The sequence below is a fragment of the Biomphalaria glabrata genome, chromosome 8 (genome assembly GCF_947242115.1).
Source record: "Biomphalaria glabrata chromosome 8, xgBioGlab47.1, whole genome shotgun sequence".
Classification (NCBI taxonomy): Eukaryota; Metazoa; Mollusca; class Gastropoda; family Planorbidae; genus Biomphalaria; species Biomphalaria glabrata.
Genome location: NC_074718.1, coordinates 38,549,504 through 38,572,462, shown reverse-complemented (window position 1 = coordinate 38,572,462; position 22,959 = coordinate 38,549,504). Strand labels below are relative to the sequence as shown.

The window sequence follows — 22,959 nt, the reverse complement described above, 5'->3', positions numbered from 1 at the left end:
AAAAGGGGAAAAGACGCTATTAGTTTTGTGCGAAATGTCTGTCCGTCTGTCCGTCCGTCCCGTTTGTATCTCGTAAACTAGAAAAGATATTGAAAATCCGACATCACAATATTTTAGACCACTCAAAGTTCTGATGCAACGGCTACTTTTTTTTTTCTGAAAGCGAAAAATCTAATTTTTAAAATCAGTTATGCAAGCAGTTTTTTAAAGAGAAAAAGCTAATTAGTATGCATTATAAGTTAGACCTAATTTAAAATAAATAGTAATCTTATAAAATTCATTTTTATGAACATTTTTTTTATTGCCGAATTTTTTTTTTTTTTTTGAGGATTCGAATAAGAGATTGAGCCTTTTCAAAACAATTGGATCAATTATAAGACATCAGTTAGGCCAAGGGAGGCGCGGTGACTGAGCGGTAAAGCGCTTGGCTTCCGAACTGAGGGTCCGGGTTCAAATCCTGGTGAAGACTGGGATTTTCAACTTTGGAATCTTTGGGCGCCTCTGAGTCCACTCAGCTCTAATGGGTACCTGACATTAGTTGGGGAAAAGTATAGGCGGTTGGTCGTTGTGCTGGCTACATGACACCCTCGCTAATCGTAGGCCACAAAAACAGATGAACTTTACATCATCTGTCCTATAGACCACAAGGTCTAAAAGGGGAACTAGTTAGGCCAGGTTCACATATAACTTTACATACACTTTCACCTATCCTTTGATCTGCGGGACCGCTGGGGCGTTACACAAGATCTGTTAACCTTCTTTCTCCATTCCTATCTCTCATTTGTCTTTGATATAATTTCATTTGCATGTTCTTTCTGAAAATATTGAAGCCTGCCTGGATGGACCTTTTTGGGGGCCGATTTTGAGTTTGTGTTTCCACACAAACTGTCTTTTGTAACCTTGTTAACTCTAGATTAGTGTAGATTTGGATCTATGTCTACTTCAAGATCTACTTTATACTTTAACACATGAACATACAAAATTAAGTCTATTCATCTCAAATTTTAATCAAATATATGTAGGCCTACAAGCAAATGTTTTAATTTGAAAGAATGGATTTAAGCCTATTAGCTATTTTTATTTGATAGCTTCATTCACACTATTTTTTCATTGACACATTCGCTTTACTTATTACATTATTATTTCGTTTAATTGTGACTATATCGACAGTAATACGCTAATAAAGACCTGCGGGTCGCGGGTAACATTTTTTTTTTCCAAAGGAAACCTCAGAATTTGCGCTATTCAGTTTTAGCTTTATCATCATAGGAATCCTTGGGCCTTAGGCCTCTTTTCTTTGCCTCTTTTTTTTTGAGCTTTATGTGCCTCTTTTATGGGCCATCTTGCCTCTTTTGTGGGCTTTTTTTTATTTTTTTTATTTTTTTTTTATATAATATGATTTTATTTGTAAGTTATCATAATTCACAAGTATTAAATCATAAGCAATTGAAAAGTGATTAACCTAAAAATATAATAATAGTAATAGAAATATTATTTAATATCAAAGACATACTACCTAACCAATGAGCCCCCTAAAGACAGAAAAATGATACAAGTATACTCTACTCCAGAACAATCAACACAATATCAGATATCCCTGACCCCCAACACCCTATTTCTGAAAAATTACATGAGCATTGTACATGTATATGAAAATCAAACTAGATAATTCTCTACTCTAATGTCCATTATTTTCTAAATGTTAATTCCAAGTGATTAGGATCAAACACCTTATTATTATGTAGACATTTGAGCCAGCTAGCCCAAACAAGATTCCTGTATTCGGAAACAATAATCAAGTTAAAGTTATGTATCATTTTATTTTTTTATTTTTGGCAGCTTGTTTAAAATAATAGACAAGTTAACATTTACATAATTGCCACGGTTTGCTTCCAATAGGTCCATTACAGTACTTCTAGCTTGAAGGAATAATGGACATTCCAAATACATATGTTTCTCGTTATCAGCATTTTCAAGGTGGATAATATACATTCACGGTCATTTGCCCGTCTTCTAACCATAGGGGCAACATAAGTCTAGTTGTTAAAAAAAAATTTAGAGAACTTGCACATTAAAGTAATCAATTTTCAATTTTACTTAAGCTACATTTTTTTGTAAAAATGTGGTAAAAATGTATATACATACTTTCTAACAATGACTCATGGGAAATCTAGACATTTGTACAAATTAAGATACACCAACTTGAAGAAGGACATCTCCAGAAGGCCAATTTAGTTCATGCGTTTTAGTTGTCTTAGACACTTATTGAACTTTGTATAATATGATCATAAGGCCAATTTAGTTCATGCGTTTTAGTTGTCTTAGAGTTAGACACTATATTGAACATATGTATATGATCATAGAACGTGATGGCGTATTGACTGTAGACTGGTAGACTTGAACGTCGTGCACGTACCCAGCTCTTATCTTATCTTATCTTATCATTGTCTAATAAATTACGGACGAACCTTCAAAAGAGAAGAAAATTGCGTTCTTCGAGCAGCAACGTATTCATCTATTTATTAGAGACTTAAACTCTACCAAATTAATGTTCCTGTCTGATTCACTCAACCTCACGGCACTAGAGAAGGTTTAAGGAATAATTGTGCATAGTTATAACTTGATCCGAGAATGGGAGGTGGGAGAAATAAACATGTTCTAACTTTTTTACTAGACAGACAGACGGACAGAGAGTGTTGATACAAGCTTTGTAAAAAGGGACTTTTTTAGACATGATATCTCCCTGTAAAGCAGCCATATTAAGCACACCAAACGTTTCTCAATGTATATCATGTTGAAAAGTTTTCACGTCAGATTAAGGGAAAGATCACGTGATATCTTTAATGTAGGTATGTAATAACAAGCCAGACGTATTTACAGATTTCACAGAGGTCCGAATCCTCTGGAGCCCGGCGCCGTGCAAATTGAAAACTAAATATGATCTTGCTTAGCACGTGATTGGCATAAGCGATTTTCTGTCTCCCATGTAGGCTTGAATATTACAGCTACATTTAGGGTTTGATTGGAAGTCTAAGCTGGGGTTTGACTGGGAATCAGGGTTAGAATTCGATTGCAAGTCATTCTAGAGTTTTAGTTAAGCTTTAGTAGAAACATACAGTCATATTATGGAAATCGTATTATAGATTTGACCTGCGGATCATATTTAGAATTTAATTTAAGTCTTTATTGTAAATCCATAGAATTTATATATATATATATATATATATATATATGTGTGTGTGTGTGTTACTCAATACATGAATTACAGTCTCGACAATGTATTGAATCTTTCAGTAAATCGAGTATGTAACTTACATTAAGTGTTTGTATTTGTAAAAAAAAAATATTGCTAAGTGTGATGAAAAGAGAAAAACAATTTATCCCAGGGGTTCTCAACCTGTGGTTTGCGACCCCTTTGGGGGTCGAATGACCATTTGCCAGGGTCGCCTAAGACCGTCGGAAATTTAAAAAAAAATAATTTTTTGTACTATTTTTCATTGAATTTTTTTTCTGTTACGTTTTTAACGTGTTGTAACAAGCATATTTGTAACCAAGCTTTGTCTGCATAGACATTTCTAATAATGAAGAAAATGGATATTACTTAGGTCACATTATTACGAAACAACATTTATGAAACGATCGACAAGAATCAATAAAATAAACTAAAAAGTGGGTGTGACAAATGCGTCATTTGTAATGAAGTTCTTGCTGCCATATGTATGAGGCCGAACAAACCTCCGAGATTTACCTATAAGGACGTATTTTAGTTTTGAAGGCTGATAAAAACAAGAAATCCAGACAAGTGACAAGTAGCATTATTAAAACATAGCAGCCCTTAAAGCTATTTATTTGGTGGCTCTCAATTGATATTGCTAGGGGCCAAAGACATTGCTCGAGCTATGATTGGAGCCGAATTCTGAACTAAATTTAGTGTAATTTCATTAACTAATAACACAGCTCACTGGAACAAAAATTGACATGTCTGATATTATCAATCAATTAATTCAGAAAATATGATCTCCGATCCAATATTAGGCATCCAGATGGATGAAACCACAGACGTTGTAAATTGTTCACATTGCTGGTTTTCTGAGATATATACATTATAGCGATTCTAAAGAGTAGTTTCTTTGCAAACTTCTTGAAATGACCTCTGAAGCACGTGATGTAATGGACTAAGTTAATTTTTGGAAAACTAAAAGACCCCTTGGAAAAATATTTGTGGTGTCTGCACAGATGATGCTGGATTTCATTATTGGTACAGAATGAGTCACCATAAGAGAGCATCGTAGCTCACAGTATAGTTCACCGATATGTATTAGCAACAAAGATACTGCCACCAGAATTTTTACATCAATAGCAAGGCAGCTGAATATGATCTCTCATGAATATCAATAACTTAATTCTGTATATATTGTTTGCAGTCATTCTGCTATATTTCAGATTTTTTACGCGACATCCTCTTCCAGTTCATACATATCAATATGTATCATGGTTTTTCTGCCTGTTGTTAAGCCTAAATACAGAAATAAACTTTAACTCTTTCTCTCCGTAATTATTTACCACATTCTGGTGGAATCAACGCTGGCATCATCAGTTAGAAGAGAAAAAGTTAATGCAGAAGTGAATTCCTATTCTAGTGAAATAAAAACAAGCTTAACTTTCGCAATAACTTTGACGTGTTTGAAAATACTGTCGTAACAATAATGTAGCTAAAGTTTACTGCGTCAAAGACCGTGTACGTTTTCCAAGCTTAGCGATACTTCTAAAATTGTCATCTCTGTATGCAATATGAATATCATAAACACGCAATAAAAAAGTAATTGAAGAGTAAATTTATTTGACACTAAATAAAGCTCTTTCTATGTTCAGTCTCTAGCATTGGAATTAACATCATGGATATCAGTGATCTACATTCTGACAACGATTACATAACATTAGCTAAACCACATTTACCAAGGCTTATGAACGAAAATTAATGGATGAGGGTCGTCGCCAAGTGAAAAATTGTACTAGGGGGTCGCGGAGCTAAAAAGGTTGAGAACCACTGATTTATCCAAACTGGCAGCACTACTCTTAAATCATTAGAAAACAATAGAGCACCATGCAATCAACGTGGATATTGCAAAGTAAGTTTATACCGGAAGTACGGCGCCCTTATGATGAATGATAGAAGCGCACGATGAATGGGATATAAAGGATGTCTAAATTCGCAGATATAAGGAACGAATTAATGTAAAAATGCTTTTGAAACACTCATTTGAAAGTTAATTTTGTATAAAACAATGGAATGAATGACTATATTTTGTATTTGTATGTGTCAGTTGTGAGAAGTTTCAGCTTGATACGAGAGTGAATTACTCATTTGATGACAGAAGAAAGACGCCAGGTCTGATATGTTCTTGTGCACGTTACATGGTAGACTTAGCCAAACTTTGTCGGTTGATCTTTGCTTTAAGTACTCATATTAACATGCAAGAACCTTCACAGTTACTATTAATCTATTACTCAATTGTTATAGGCCTAAAGTAGCTGTGCCCTAGCCCTAAACTAGATAGATCTAAACCTAAACTAGCTGTTACCTAAGTCTAAACTACGCTGACTCAGGCCCAGCCTAGATGTGTCCTAACTATAAACTAAATTGACTTAGGCCCTTCCTAGCTTTGTCCTAACTCTACGCTAAATTGATCTAAGCCCAACTTATTTAAAGTCTATTTCTCTCTTTTGTCCACAGTATGTCGATTAGTAAAAACATATTCAACGACTGAATTCTGCCTGGTAATAAAAAAGAAAAAAAAAGCACATTGCCTGTGCAACAAAGACAATGTAAACAACAGGAAAGCCGGACATTTTCACAAGTTAGGTCGACGCCTGTCGGACGGAGGACACAACACCCCAAAAAAGAAAGACGTGTCCTCTTTTTGCCGGACGTCTGGAAACATTATATCTGCGACATAAAATAAGGAAACAAAAATAGCGATAATTTATGCTAATTATTTCAGAAACCTGTACTGTCAACAAAACAAAACAATGAAGTTATGATTCCAAATCCGACAGACAAGTAAATAATTTCTAAGAGCACTTCACTTTCACCTATCTCTTGGTCTGTTGGACCGTTGGGGCCCTACACAAGATTTGTCGACCGTCTTTCTCCATTCCTCTCTTTTGCCTTGAATAGAGCCTCTTTCAATGAGAGGCCCGTCCATTCATTTATGTTGTCTTTACGCCGATTTCTCTGTCTGCCTCTTCTTCTTTTTCCTGGTACTGTTCCCTAAAGGAGGGTCTTTGCGAGCCCCGAAGACCTTGTAATATGGCCGCAGAGTTTTAGTTTACGTTTCTTTACAATTGTTAGCAGGTCATCATGGAGTTCAGTCGCTGCAGTAACCCTGTATTTTATTTCTTCGTTTGTGATGTGGTCTTTGAATGTGATACCTAGGATCCATCCGTAGCATCTCAATTCCATTGCTAGGATCCTCCTCTCTAGCTCTACATTGGGAGCACTATAGCAATAAAATAACGTCTGTATTATATAAGATAAGAAATATAAAATAGTCGCCTTTCGCGAGGTTTTGAATATAAGTACTCTTAGCTAATCCTTTGTCTAATGATTGATTTAAAGGTAAAAATAATACATTCGTCTGTTAACTGTTTCAACTTTCATGGAAAGGTTTCGTGCTTAATAAATTTACATTATCTTTAAAAATCACTTTCAGTGCCGTAACGGGACAATGTCCCTTTGTGTTAACCTCGTTTTGATAAAAAAAAAATGTGAAAAAAAAATAGTGAGGCATTGAAATATTTCGGAAATGAAAGAAAATGATTTATTTATTTTTATTATTATTATTTTTTTTTTTTGCCTTTCAAAACTATGGGACTGGAGTAGCAGATTAAATTGAATAGACACAATTTTTCTTTTGGATCATCTCTCCACGAAAATGGCAAGGATACGCTGGAGATGATCTAATTGTCTCCCCTTGGTGGTGTTATAAGAAAATCAGGAGCGGTCTCTTTAATATTCATCTTAAACGAAGACAAATTAGATTTACACCTTAATGGAGATAATTGTATTAAGGTTAATAACTTTATCATTGGCTTTGGTTCCATTTGGTCGGAGTGTATGACTTCATATCTTTATAAAAGTGTTTTTGCGTATTTGTATAGAATTTCTGATGTAACACTGGAGTAGGATTGATGCAGATGAATAGATACAAAAAAAGGGAGCAGTTGAAAAATTCGGTAAAAGCACGTGACGAGAGACAGAACCACGTGACAAGAGACAGAACCACGTGACAAGAGACAGAATCACGTGACGAGAGACAGAACCACGTGACGAGAGACAGAACCACGAATGTTTGTTGCATGTTAAAAGCAGTAGCTTTATACTGTTCAAATCGTTTTGATATTTCATTTACTGCACAACCAGGCAGCCATCTAGATCTACATGCTAGTAACACAGAGCTCCTTCAAACCATCCTATCAAGTCCTAACCCCAACGCAAGTTTGTACAGAAGAGACTAGAAAAAAAAAGGTTTTAAAAAATCATTTAAAACAACAACAAAAAAACAACAACACTGTAATAGTAAGGGAAAACAAACAAACAAACATTTTACAAAACCTGTGGTTTTAAGTATTAAAAAAAACTGCTTATAAGGGCGACGTTAGTCACAAGCAAACAAGGCGGCCGTCTAGGGCCTCCAATTGGTAGGGGCCTCGCATAGGGCTCTAAATATTTTTGTAGAGACAAAATTGCGAAACTTGTGACCCAAAATTATTTTTGTGGCATACTATGTTTTAATAAATAGCGTAATTTTTTTATCTGTTTATTTTTTATTTTTCTATTTCATTTAGGGTCACCTAATTCACATCGCCTAGGGCCTCCAATTATCTAAGGCCGGCCCCTGCTGCTTAGTTGTACTTAGCAACAAGTTCCTGAACTTTGAACTGTTTCCCCCTTTAGAGCTGCTCTGTATCGAGTGGGTGAAAGTCTCCCACATTAATATCTATTCTACAAAGAAACGAAAGAGAAAAAAGAAAAGAACGAATGAAACACGGAAGGAGAGAACACTCACTGACACTTATACATTTATTTTTGTTTTTTAGAAAGAAAGAATAGACGTCAATAAATGTATTCGCACTAAGTGGATTTTATAACCTTGGCACCCCAAAAGATGAAATTCAGACTACGCCGCTTCAGCTCGGTATACGTCTTAACTGACATGAGATTTATTCTGCTGTGCACCAGCGAGGGACGTACGTCACCTTGTGAACAAGAAACTGACTTGGTCACCGCCTGAAGCCATAAGTCTTAGAGAAGCGTAATTACATCTCTGTCCTCATCCTGTGCCATAGAATAAGTCCTAGAAGGGAATGTAACGTAGACAGCAGTCTAGACAGTGATGGGCAGAATGTGGCCAGCAGGGTAACGTAGATAAGAACCTACACCAGTGATGACCGAATGTGGCCCGTAGGATAACGTAGATAAGTGGCTACACCAGTGATGACCGAATGTGGCCCGCAGGGTAACGTAGATAAGAACCTTCACCAGTGATTGGCAGAATGTGGTCCGCAGGCTAATTCGTCCCAATGAAAGTTTCATTATTGACTGTCACATATTTTACAGTAAGAATACACATTAATAACATTAGCACATATTTCAGTTATATTGTAAATGAATTATGTTTGAGTTCTAGTTTCAAAGGGCCCAACAGCTGTATGACATCACGACCTTTGACATGGAAACGAACAGTTGATCGTAAAGTTTAAACTGCCCTTGGGTTGTGACGTCTCATGTCAGTGTTCAGGGCTTCTATACCGACTGGTCTCGCTTCCTATGACTTGAAACTTGCCCAAGCCTTGATAGTTTTGTAAAGCTAGAAAATACTATTACATTCTTCTTTAATTCCATTCAATCTGAATGCTGTGAAAAACTGCACTATTGGTTCGTGCAGGGCGAGTCTTCCTTGAGTTTATTTGGTAACTGAATAGCAGAAAAGTGTCTTTTTACAAAGCTTATATCAAATCTGTCTGTCGGTCTGTCTGGTAAAAAGTGTGTACACTTTTTTCTCCCACACCCATTCTCAAATCAAGTTGAAACTTCGCACAAGTATTCTTTTTTTTTTAAAGTAACCAATTAGACAATTAATTACTGGTAATTAATTATTTTGTTTAATAGCAACAAGGGAAACTAATACTTTAGTAATCACAGATATGGCTACATTTGTTGGGTTTCGTCCCACTAAAAAAACTATTGTTAACGCTATTTCTCCCTCACTCATTTTCTGATCAAAAAGATACTTTAAACAATTATTTATTGTACTTAACAAAACATGAATCAATAAACACAAGTACTCAATTAGTCAATTAATTATTGCCAATTTATTATTTTGTTTGATACCGAATAAGGGAAATAACTAGTACATTGTTGTAGATATAGTTTTTAAGATTTTTTTTTTTTTTCTATTTTGCTTATTTTCCATGAGAAAAAATGGTTTGAAGAATGTGAAATATTTTATAATTCAACATGGCTTTCGGATTTTACAAAGTTTCAAAGAACGTCTTGGTCAGAAAAACAAATTAAATGATTAAATACGAGGATAATAAATAGAATGAATTAATTTATTACGTTTAATAGTTACCTTCCTACTTCTAAACTATATATTTTGAAGCGCACAATTTATGGTGTTGTTATTTCTTTGTACCTGTAACGAGAGTGTATTGGTACTATTTGTAAGGTTGAGAACCTTTCTCTTCGGACCTGTGTAGCGTCAAGTGTCAGTGGATCGCTTAGACTGACTCTACCAAACGTTAAGGTTGATCTGTTGTCAATGCTGTCGTTCCTAGTTGGCATATGTCAGGAGTGTCGCTCTGCTCGGCACCGGCAGGCCACCGAAAGGTCGAGACCATTCCGTCTGCCCGACTGACTTCCCCCCACATCCCATACGTGACTCAATGAACATGTCAAACAGTGTTAGCCATCGACTAGGGAGTCCGGGGTCTATCTGTAGAGCTGTTTTATTTTCTGGGGGGGGGGGGGGGGCAGGACTTCTTGAAACTGATATGGTCTTATGGTGGTCAAGAGCGAGACGACTACAGAACGAGATGAACATAAGGAACATGCTGTATGTGAGCACAGTACGCATGGAAGCTGAATTAAGAGAAGAGATAAGGGATGTTAAAACAGCAGAGCGAGAGACGGGAGAGATGAAGAGAGATAGCTAAAGAGATAGCTGAAGAGATAGCTATAAAGAAAGCTGAAGAGAAAGCTGAAAAGATAGCTAAAGAGATTGCTGAAGAGATAGCTAAAGAGATAGCTAAAGAGAGAGAGACAGAGAGAGCTAAATAGATAGCTAAAGAGAGAGAGAGAGAGAGAGAGAGAGAGAGAGAGCTAAATAGATAGCTAAAGAGAGAGCTAAAGAAATAACTGAAGAGATAGCTAAAGAGATAGCTAAAGAGATTGCTGAAGAGATAGCTAAAGAGATAGCTAAAGAGATAACTGAAGAGATAGCTAAAGAGATAGCTGAAGAGAGAGAGAGAGAGATAAATAGATAGCTAAAGAGAGAGCTAAAGAAAGAGCTAAAAAGAAAGCGGACGAAAATGAGAAGAGAGGTCGAGAGAGAAAAAAAAATGAATCGTGACGTTCTCAGACAGCATGACTGAACCTAATTATAAACAATCTTGATCTTCATTTTCAAATGTTGTATTTTTGTGTGTATCTTAACGTTGATCTTATCAACTGTCCAATCTTTTCGTCTTCACATTTCCTACACGACTTATTTAAATACACATTTTTTTTTATTAAATTTTTTTTCCGATGGGGGCCTTTAATAAATTATTGATTTTCTTAATTGACCTCTTTCACCAATCGTAAACAAACAACAATTAGCCACATGATAATATTGATAAAACAATGAAAAAAAAAACTGTCACGTGACTGCCTGGTGTATTACGAAATTGGTATAGAAGAGATAGTGAACCACGTGGCTCAATGTTGTTTGTTTACGATTGGTGACTTAGGTCCATTGATTTTCATGGACCAAGACCATTGTCAGTTCTTGCGTTGTGCAATTAGGGCAATTATTCTTGTAATGCAATTAAATTAACTTCTGTATCACTATAAGTAGATCTTATACTCGTCTATTATTGGTGATTTCCGATCTGAGCTACACAATGTCAAGGACGCTTAATTAATCTTCAAAATTGCCAACTAAAGAAACATTACAAACAAAAGAGCTTTAAAAAAATACTTTATTCTGCATAACTAACTGGATATCTGCTATTTACATAAAACTTTCAAAAAAACATAAGCTTATCAGCATTCCCCTTGTTTTATACATCTACAATACAAAAGAGCCTGCTATCTATAGGCTTGGGCCATGTGTGCTGTAGTCACAGAGAAATAAATAAAACACTGCAGACATTAATACTAACAATTAATGAGCAGAGACTTCGTGTTGATATAAGTAGACATTGAAGACTATCATTTGACTACGTCACATCCTGCCAAGTACTCTCTCACAAAAACATTCACAACAAACAATGACGCAATATAAACATATTAGCACGGCGCGTATGCAAATCTCCATTAGTGTTTACAATTACTATTATATGAATCAGTCTAACTTGAGTTTAAAAATTAGACATTCTTTGAATAGAGTGTTTCATATAGCGTAATCCTATGAATATCTAGATAGATAGATAGATAGATAGATAGATAGATAGATAGATAGATAGATAGATAGATAGATAGATAGATAGATAGATAGATAGATAGATTATTCTAAATTTAACAATACCTTACCCATGCCTTCAAAAAGAACCCCCCCCCCCTTTCCACACCATATCATGACGTCTCTGTTTCTCAACTTAATTGGATTCTTTAATCTTGGTCGAAAATACATAGAATTTTTTTTCTCAATCATTATACTGGGAGATATTCGTTCAATTATGATTCGCTTTCTTTTCTTGAAGCTCTTTCTGCCTTGTCATTTTCCTCTCACTGTGATGATTCGAATGCTACACACAATATTTGTCCTACCCTGAACTGATTGGGAGGGCAGGGGGGGGGCAGTAATATTCTAAATAGAAGCATGAAATAAATGAGATTACATAGAACTCAGTTCAAATTTTAAAGACTGATAAGGGGCAGTAATTCTATATTATTCGAAAGACAATAGAGGGTCATATTCCCTTAAGTACAATAAACAGGCCTATGGGTCAGTCAATCTTACTATGCAGAGGGTCGGGCTTTAGAGTATTGGAACATATTTAAATTTATAGTTAATTAAATTTCTTTTCTACAAGAACTTGAACATAGATACATTGAATATGTAGGCCTAGTGAATCAACATATTATTTTGTAACTATCCAACTGCTCCTATATTTTAACAGGAAGAGATGACTGCTTGTTTTTATTTTAGAATGTAAATATAAAGACAACAATTTGAAACAACAAGAAAAAAATAATAATAAAAACATAAAAAATATTTTAAAAAAGAAAAAATCTTAGTTGTATCCATTTTTTGGATCAGTCATGGAATAAAATTTGTAATAGATCTAATCTAGACTAACAACTATAAATCTGTGCGATTAGAAATATTTTGATATTTTTACTAATTGTTTTTGTTTAGCGCAATTTTATGCTTATAGCTTTCTCAATACGCTATAATCCTATCACTTGTCTGGGCCAGTTGGAAAGGGGTGGGTGGAGGTACCTGTGTGATCAATTTTTAAATGCATTTATAAAAAAAAATCAACTTATACCACCAGTCAAGTTCAATTTCTTTCCGTAGCTCGAGATACCAATCAAAAAAATAATTTTCTCTTAAATGATTGTTATATTAAAAAATAAAGGAAAAAAATACTCTGCCCCATTCAACCCCCCCCCTCCCCCCCCCCCCCGAGAAAGAATCCTGGATAAGTGTATGTAATGTATAGGTCTACTACACTTTATAATGTAACAATAATGGGCCTTTAGCTCTAACTCAGAAGACGATGCGCAAAATTGTCCTGAACATACATTTTTTTAAACTCTTCATTTAATGCGGAAATACCCGAAGACATCTAGTTCGTTCAAGAGAAATATTTTCTCGTTCTCTAGCCAAATTTAATTTTTTTAATTTTTTGTTTTTTTACTTTGAAAAAAAATATAATGGCCAAAATAGAGTTTTTCCCAGAGTGGCCAACGAGCTAGTAATTCTTTTCTCAGTGATATTCATTTCCTCTTAAATTTCGAGAAAAATCGTTTGAGTCGTTTTGGAGATCCGTGTCCACCCACCCAGGTTTTTATTTCCACGAAGGTACGACTTGAATAGAGGTACTGTAACATTTTAAAAAAAAAATTAAAAGACTATATCTCCTTTATACAACTTATAGAGGTTTTCTTCCTAATAACTGATTAATGTTAGTTTAATCAGCAATGGGACATCTTTTAGGGTTATTGTACAAATAACAACAATTTGACAATAAAAATCCAGTACAAAAAAAATTTCTTTGGCGTTGTATGCCAGTTGTGTGGCTAAGGAGAAGGGGGGGGGGGGCGTTGCCTGAGATAGAGGAAATCGAGATTGACCTTCTTATTTGTCTGTAAACATTAAATGCTGTGTAGATTTCTTTCGAATGAACGAGTAGATGGCGGGACGGATAGGTCTGGACATCATAGGAAATAAAGTAAAAAAAGAAAAAAAAGAGAGAGAGAGATGAGAGAGAGAGAGCTCCTAAATCCATAGACATAAGACAAAGAGTATGAGGCACGACACATCAGATCGTGAGGACAAAGAAAAAGGAATGTTAGGAAAATATATAGAAACAAAAACTAAGTATTTTAAATAAGAGCCCAAAGTGACAAGCTCAAGGCTCTGGGCAAACCAAAGTTTTATTCACAGTAGGAATACAGGGTATACGATAAGTTTGATCCAGATGACAAAGATGTCTTGATTGATGTCACGATGAGATTGTGTTGATCGGTCAATGCTTTTCTGATGTTCTAATTTCGTAAATTTTTACCTTTTAGCAACATCAGATTTCACAAGCAATACCATGATGCCGGAGATACTACTTCAAAGTATAAACTCAAAACTGAAATCTTCTTTTAAATAAATAAAAAGCTTTAATTCTGGAACTAGAAATCACTTTAAATAATGCACAACAACATGAATGGAGATCTACAAGGAAAGAGAGAGAATAAAGGAAGGGTTTCGGATGGCAGATGCCATACAGATGCCATACACTACAGAAGCAGAAAGAAGGGTGATAATGCAACGGCGCCTGGCGATCGCAGCTGTGTATCAAGGATTGGTCTCTTTAGTCACACAAGAAGTTGCAAAGGGAAAAGATCGTCTCTCGAGACGTAAAATGCCACAGGACAGGACATAAATGTACATAACAGTTTAATCTAATTTCATTTTCTCTAGTGACCGATCTCTCTCCAATTGAATACTACCTTTTTTTTTTTTCTAGTAGCATCCAAACAATTTTGAGAGCTTATGGAATAACCGTCTTCGTGTTTGAAATAAACTTGTCAACAACATACTAACATGACCTTGCGCTAGAAACCATTCAATATAAAAATAAACTTAATGCAATAGCGGCTTTATTTTACGTGACACAGGTTATTGACTTGCTTTGTATTATACTATCGACTACACTATTTTGTATATAACAACTAAAGTTGGATATTTTGGATCGAGATTATAAATGTTTGTATACATAGATTTACGAATCTATCTGTATATACGTAGCCTACATGTTTGGTAGTACCAACTTTAGTAAAGTACATCTTATATACCATAGCATGCTGATTTTTTAGCCACGTTTGCGGACCTTTGCGGGAAGGGGCTTAAAAATGTCCATGCTGCCTTCAGGAGATAAGAAGACTCAGCTTGAGTCGTGTTTTGAACTCAAGCCTCTGTTAGGTAGCCCAGAGATTCATGCCCCTCAGCTACACATCCGACCTTTTTTTTGGAAGACTGATGATATGTTACAGTGTAAGTAGATGCTTGAGGGCTATTATATAAATGTTTGTAAGAGCGTGTATGTGTGATCGTTTGTGTGAGTGTTCATGTGTCTGTGTGTGCAAGTGTGTGTGTGTGCATGTGTGCGTTTGGTTTCTCACCAAGATCAAATTCCAATACGGCACAATTTCAGCGATTGTTTTGGTCACTTCCGAGCACGCGCTGCCCATCATCATAACGAGGCTGCTTTTCTTTGATTTCCGGTTGATCAAGTCAAAGAATGCGTCTGTTCCGTAACCTGCATCACACTGAAATAAAACAAAGAAAAAAAAATTACACGAGTCACAGAAATAAAAAAAAAAAATAGAGAGGATCTTTTTTTACCTGTATAGAAATACAATTTGTTTTCTAGCTTTTTAGTGTCCCATTTAGATCTCGTAAACTAGAAGAGATAGTGAAAATCCCACATTATAATATTTTAGGCTAATTTAGACCATTCAAAGTTCTGATGCAATGGCTACTTTTTCTTTTCTGAAAGCGAAAAATTTATTTTTTTGAAAGCCCTCATGCAAGCAGTTTTTTTTAGAAAAATACACTACTTTTACAACTATTCACTATTAATAGTAACAAACACGGGAGGCTCTTTAGTATGGGAGATTACCATTTACCACATTTTTAACACATTTATGAAAATAGTTTTAGATTTTTTGTAAAAAAAATTTTTTTTTACATTTATATTGCAAAGTTAAGAAAAATCTATTATACTGACTACTACATTTACACACAAAAAATATATTTTTTTAAAAGAGAAAAAAATCTATTTAGTATGCATATATGTTGAACATAATTTAAAACAACATTTAATAAGTAGTTTTTCATATTATCGCTTGAACTGCACCATCCCACGGTAATCGTTGAATACTGAACTAAATGAAAATTATTTTTTTTTTTTTTGAGCATTTGAATAAGAGATTGACCCTTTACAAAACACTTAGATCAATTAGATATTCATTATAAGACGTCAGTTAGGCCAGGTTCACAGTTGGGGCACCACACAAGATCTGTCAACCTTCTTTCTCCATTCTTCTCCGTCATTTGTCTTTGATAGAATTTCATTCTTTCTTAAAATATTGAAGCCTGCCTTTTTACCTGCCTGGGTGGATAACTTAGGGGACCTATTCTGAGTTTGTGTCTTTGTAACCTTGTTATTTAGCGTGTTGGGGGGAAAGAAGTAGTTACTTTTGTGTGGTCTTTCCGTCCGACACGATTGAATTGGAAAAAATATTGAAATTCCTATATCTTGTTATTTCAGATCTTGCAAAGTTCTAGTGTTATGGCTATTGTTTTGTTTTCTTAAAGCAAACAGTTTATTTTTAAAGTGGAATATGCAAGCAGTTTTTTTTCCCATAAATATACATTCCGTTTGTATGAAAAAATATGTGGGTAAAGTAAACATTACATAACAATGGGGCACAAGTTTGAGTCACCAACCTGAGAAGAAATATTTTTTTATAATTAATTTTGTAAAGGCAGCAAAGAAACCTTCTCCCAGAAACCCGTCCTACCACCGGTTTCAGGTTTGTGTGCACTGCCCTAAGACTCAGACGACGACCTATAAAGGTGACTAATTCAGCTTTTATCACCACTTACGTCAATTAAAATGTATTTTCCTTGTTCGAGATATCAAACAAAATAATTAATTACCAATAGTTTATTAACTGATTGGTTAATTTTTTATATTCATTCTTATGTTGTCAGGCAAGAAATAATTGTGCAAAATGTCAGCTTAATACGAGATTAGGTAGAGATTAACACAGACAGACACACAGAGTGAGTTGATATAAGATTTGTTGAATAAAAAACACGCCAAAAGATTCTTTGAAATTGTACTAATTTAGACATTCAAAACAAGACCATGGCTTGAATATTTCTTTTTCAATAAGTTGTGGTAAATATGAAGAAAAATATGTTTAGATCTAGTCGTTAATATTTAAACGGTACAGACTCTAGTTTCATTATTAATTATATTGAAGCATGTTTCCTAGGCTTACTGAGAGTGAATGCAAGAGAATACTTTGATAGGAAGACACTTGACTTATTAATTAACATGGTGCCGTCTCATTGTAGGCACACGGCCTTCCGAAAACTGATGCCCAGGACATGAATATAAAACTATGATTTATCAAACGCGATTATTCATCTACGGAGCCACAAAAGGTCAAATCCCGCGTATCGGGTGAACCTTCCCATGTCACGTCCGCTTGTGTCCGTCAGGACTGACCCGTACTGAGCTTTGGCTATTGAAGGCCAGGGAACACGGTACACTTTGGTTATTTATATAGCATGAGCTAGACCACACCCCTTTTTTTTCCCCCTTTTATCATTGCTTCTAGGATGGGAAATGAGAATAAGGTTTTAGTGTGTGTGTTAGTTGGCGGTGCTGTTTTGATTAGATGATAAGCAATCATCAGTTTATTGCCATGATAAATATTACTGTAACAATGAATTTGGTCTAGTTAATGCATTCTAGTATGATCAGAAGTTGAATCTGATGACCCAATGTCAAAATCCTAATCCTTAATAGATATCTATATAAGATCAAAGAGAACCATCCATTTCTGATAAGACGAATTTGCAAGCCATCCCAATGCAGATTTCTTTGTTATTGATGCCTCTAATTATTTAGAAGAAGCAAGTTAAAGATAAAGTTTAAATGTTAATTCTCTAACGAAAATGTAAAGAACAAACTAGATTACAAAGAGAGTTTGTGTTATCCCACCCATCGGATCCGCCCATTGGAAAGGAATATTCATATTCAACTCTTGATTTTTTTTTATTGTCTAAAGTCTAAAGCAGGGGTTCTCAACCTATGGGTCGCGATCCCCTTGGGGGTCGATTGACGATTTGCCAGGGGTTGCCAAAGACCATTGAAAAAATGGATTGTTAATGTCTATTTTCTATTGCTGTGTGTGTGTGCGGGGTTGCGGCTAAGTGGGGGATTGTAAAAAGGGGTCGCCGAGCATAAAAGGTTGAGAACCGCTGAGTCCTAAAGTAATAGAATTTCAAAGAATTATTTTGCGTTACTTTGAACTTGAAAAACAACAACTGAATAACTTATAATGGATAAACAGACTTTCATACCTTTTTGTAAGTAAACTAAATGTAATACATTCAGAAGAGCAATTTTAATATTTTTGTATTGTTGCTTTAATAACTATTATCGATAATGCTAAAATAATGCTTTTATATAAATATATAGCTACAGTACATTTGCTTAAATAGGATATTAATATTTATACCCACTTAAACTCACTGACCTATAGTTAAAGAGAGTGTAATGAACCATTTAGTTAATCTACAGCTTTTTACGGACCACTAGCTTTTTGAGCTACACGCGGCCACGGCGTAGAGGAGTTATTTTTAGTGGAGGGGTACAAACACATAACAGCAACAACAACAAATATATATAAGGGTACATAATGTTTGGGAAAATATGTTGTCCTCATAACTGTAAGTGTAATGAAAGCTTTTCTTGTGTGTAATGAAACCTTTTCTTGTCTGCATCTGTGTCCAAATAGATCAGTATCAATACGGCTTATATGGGTTTTGGATTCAAGAGTCCTTTTTAGTGGCCCCTGTAAAAGAAAAGCCGCTATTAGGTTTGTGCAAAATGTCCGTCTGTCCGTCTGTCACACTCAGATCTCAAAAACTAGAAGAGAAATGAAACATATTATTTCCCGATGCGTTGTGGCTTGTTACTATTCAAGATAGATATACCGCTTGCATTCATCAAACTAAAATCGTGCTAGTCTCCCCTAGTCAACTCATTTGGTCGTTTGGATGAATCAATGGTAATGACTTCGAATCCGAAGATTAAGGATGACTACAGCGCTTCACGTGACTACGCAAACCCAATGGCGACCTGCTTATTTTCCCACTACTAATGTAAACAAAGCCGTTGTTCTATGTTTTATTTACGTCTTCTGCATCTTCTATAAAGGTTTCTTCCTGGGTCTATTAATGTGTCCCGCAGACTTCTCGAGAGCTCACCAATCTGTCTCTTTTTAGAGGCCATCTGCTGCCCAGTTACTTTCCTCTGTTGCGCAGTGCCCCTTTAGCGTTATTTATATTTACAGAAGGTTCTAGAATGTCCGTTGCGTTCTTCTTTCTTTTTTACACGTTACGTTCTCTATAACGTAGTGTTGTTTTATTATTTTACTGTCTTCATAATGTCAGCTTCTGGGATGGGCGGTAAAGCACTTGGATTCCGAACCGAATGGTCTCGGGTTTGAAAACCGCTGAAGACAGATTTTGAATTTTGGGTTATTTAGGGTCTAGCCAACTCTAATGGGTGCCAGACATAAGTTGTGAAAATGTAATGTCTCTTGGTTCGTTGTGCTTACCACATGACACTCTCGTTAACCGTGGGCCACAGAAACAGATGACGTCATCTCAAGGTGCATCGTAGCTATTAACTTTGAATGAATTTATTTTCTCGTCTTAACAGATGTTTAAAATACATTTAAGTACATCATAAAAGAAGATGATGCTATTGATAAAACTGAATGGGAATATAGCTTGATTATGTTTTGTCTTGAAGGCGCGGTGGCTTAGCGGTAAAGCGCTTGGCTTCGGAACCAGGGGTCCCAGGTTCGAATCCTGGTGAAGACTCTTAATTTTGGGATCTTTTGGCGCCTCTGAGTCCACCCAGCTCTAATGGGTACTTGACATTAGTTGGGGAAAAGTTAAGACCGTTGGTCATTGTGCTGGTCACATGACACACTCGTTAACAGAAACAGGTGACCTTTACATCATCTGCCCCATAAATCGCAAGGTCTGAAAGGGGAAACTTTACTTTTTTTTTTAAACTATGTTTTCTCTTGACATTTGGACGATATTGCATATAATTAAATAAGATAAGTATTATTCTTTATGTCGAAAGGAAAGAAAAATCTGGTCAGATTTTATTTTGTTCATAAACCGAATGCAATCACGTTTTTCCATGTTTAATTACCTTTCAATAGAACGGTGCAACATAATATTTGCAGTGTACATCTCACTTTGATCTTAGCGAGAAAAAGCCGATACATGTGTTATGTAGTGTGTGTGTGTGTTTCTATGGTGACGGTGGGAAGAGGTTAGCGATTGGTTGTGAATGATGCAAGATAGGTGGCATTGTCATCATTGGTCTTAGTTAGGACAGACGACTCAAGAACGTCAGACTGAAAGGTTGTGTTATTGTAGTGGGTAGGAGTTTTTTAAGAAATATTATTACTTAAGTCTAGTACATTTAGTTTATCTCATGTCTATATTGTCTATGTAAAAGTTATATTTAGTTTTGGTGCTTAAAGTTATTTCAAGTTTTATTAAGATAAATTACGCCTACAGCGGTTTCATTGTCTACCAGCTACAAGACAACGACCATCAATAACAAAGTGATAAGTCTTTTTATTCAATATCTATTTCTAACGACATGAGAATACCAGGTTTCGACCCCGGGGCCGCCGGTTCAGAAGCCAAGCGCTTTGCCGCTCAGCCACCGCACACCCAAACATGTTAATGGTTCCTCTAAAACGCAAGACATCCAGAATGTAGCACATGGTTAAGGGGAGGTATCCCTGAAAATCTTATTTTTGTTATTTCTGAAGCTAGGCCTTTGAAATTTGTTATGGTAACATATAATGATATTCTAAAATAAATAATGCTAAAAAAAAGTTTTTTGAATGATGGTTGCCATGGTAACGGCGGCCATATTGTTTATTGTATACAAATTAAAAGTCTGAATTTTGTAAAAACTATTGATCAGAAATACATGAAATTGAATTAAAAGATAAGAAAAAAGAATCCTCTAAATTGATACAATGTCGGATCTAAAGATTTAAGTATGTTAAATTTTTTATAAATTTTTGAATTTTTAGTATTTTTTAGACCTTTTTTAACAGGATAAATATTAATTAAAAATTCTTTTTAAAAAAAAAGTACATAAAATATTGAAAAAAAATCATTGTACGAGTAAAGTTAATGATGTCCTTAAGAAGTGTTTCAAATTTCATCAAAATCTATCAAGTAGTTTAGGAGAAATTCCTAGTAAAGCACAATGACATGTGCAAAAACTAACATTTTGAGAAAAATGAGTTTAAAGTATAAATTTTATTAAGATTTTGTCTCATAGACCTTACAAAAACATTTTAAAAACATGTTTTAGACACAGATTTAAGCAATAAAAATGATTGTAATGTAAAGAAAAATGATTGATCTACTTATGTATGTTATTAGTTAAAAATCGATATCCTAGACCTAAAACTCAATTTTCTCTAGGGATACCTCCCCTTAACATTATTAAGATATTGGTCAGTGTACATGTTCATTGTCCATTGGTGTATGTCTACGAGCTGAGCTTCATGCATTATGAATGCTTAGTCATCATCACAAGTATAGGAGCCTCTTCAAGTAAACGGAACGGGTTCAAATCTAATTGTAAATCTTGTATTAACGTGTACGTCTTGCCTTGTCGGCTGACTGAAGTTTCACATTGAGCGTCGGGAATTGTTTTTACGTGGCAAGTAACAAACAAGAATAACATTGTAAGATACTTTTTAAAACAAACAACGAGCTTATATTGGATCAGTCATTTCATTACATTTCTAATAGATCTAGAATAACAATAAAAAAAGCATTTATAAAAATTTAAAAAAAGGGGAACGATATGAATTCGAACTCATGGCTCAAGCTTTCACAGGCTTCTCAAGCCAACACGGTAACCACTTGCTAATTGAGAGCCTATGGCCATAGACGATTGTATAGTTAACTTTTGGTTCTCTTTCTATTTCATGTTGTGTTCACTAAGACTCAGACGACGATTTCTATTTAATTAAGTGCTGATCATCATACATTAATTAGATTGATATCTAATTATGTTTTTATTTTGTTGACCTCAAAAGAAATTAAATGAACAGAAAGCTGTTATTTACTTTGGTTTAAACTACATTTTTTTGGATAAATATATGGTAAACTTGTTTCTGTATACTATCTGACAATGACTCTCAGGATATCATTTCCTTTGTACAAAATAAATTCGACTTAGATATACACAAACTTCTACAAGGTTATCTCCAGTAGGCCAGTTCAGTTCAAGTTTGGTTACAAATGTGAATTTGTCAAAGCTATACTTTTTACAAAGCTTCAACTCACTCTGTCTGTCTGTTTGTTTGTCTGTCAGGTAAATGTTTGAACACTTGGATCAAATTGAAATTTTGCAATTATTTCTTTTACCTGACAAAACAAGAATCAATTGAAAAAATAATGACAATGTCTTCCGACTATGCAGACCCAGTTGTGACCTGCATATTTTTCAGCATCTCGTACACACAAATCCGTTGTCCACTGCCGGTCTATTTAAATTTTCTTTCCGTCATCTGAGCCTGTCTTCAATAATTGGTTTTCTCTAAGTCCAAATGTTTGTCCCGCAGCCTTCGTGAGAGCTCTCCAACTGTCTCTTTCAGACGCCATCTGCTGCCAGCTGCTTTCCTTAAGGGCGAAACGGCGCCTGAGTTGATCTTTATAGCGTTTACGGGGGCACCTCTGTAACGCCGTTCTCCTTTAAGCAAGCCAAAGGAGATCGCCTTTGGCATGCGGTCGTCTCCCATGCGGGATAAGTGTCCAAAACAGTGCAGCTGTTAAATGTTAATTAGTGCTTATATACTGTCCACACCGTCCTCCAGCAGAACATGGTTATTTGTTAGTGCCAGCGTATAGCTGAATTAGTCCCATTTATACTATGTAGAGAGAAATGATTGAAATCAACCATAGATAACTTCAAAAACGTCTTTTTTCATAAGCCTTTCCATAGCACAGTGGTTAGTATGTTTAACTTGAGGAGGCCGAAGAGGCCTTAGCCCTCGAGTTCGAATTCATGTCGTTTTTTCTTTTATTAATGCATTTGAAAAGCGATCAGACATATACCTCCTTCTCTCTCTCTCCCCCCTCCCCCTCAACACCTTTCTAACTGGTC

General features: G+C 35.3%; 1 protein-coding gene across 1 annotated transcript in view; it reads right to left on the bottom strand.

Annotated features, from left to right (window-relative positions):
• Nucleotides 1–22,959, bottom strand: part of LOC106063140 (uncharacterized) — a 150,076-nt gene that overhangs the window by 44,456 nt on the left and 82,661 nt on the right. Inside the window, exon 3 of the mRNA XM_056037516.1 lies at nt 15,110–15,256. Within this exon, the coding sequence (XP_055893491.1) occupies nt 15,110–15,256 (147 nt within the window). The remainder of the gene's footprint in view (nt 1–15,109; nt 15,257–22,959) is intronic.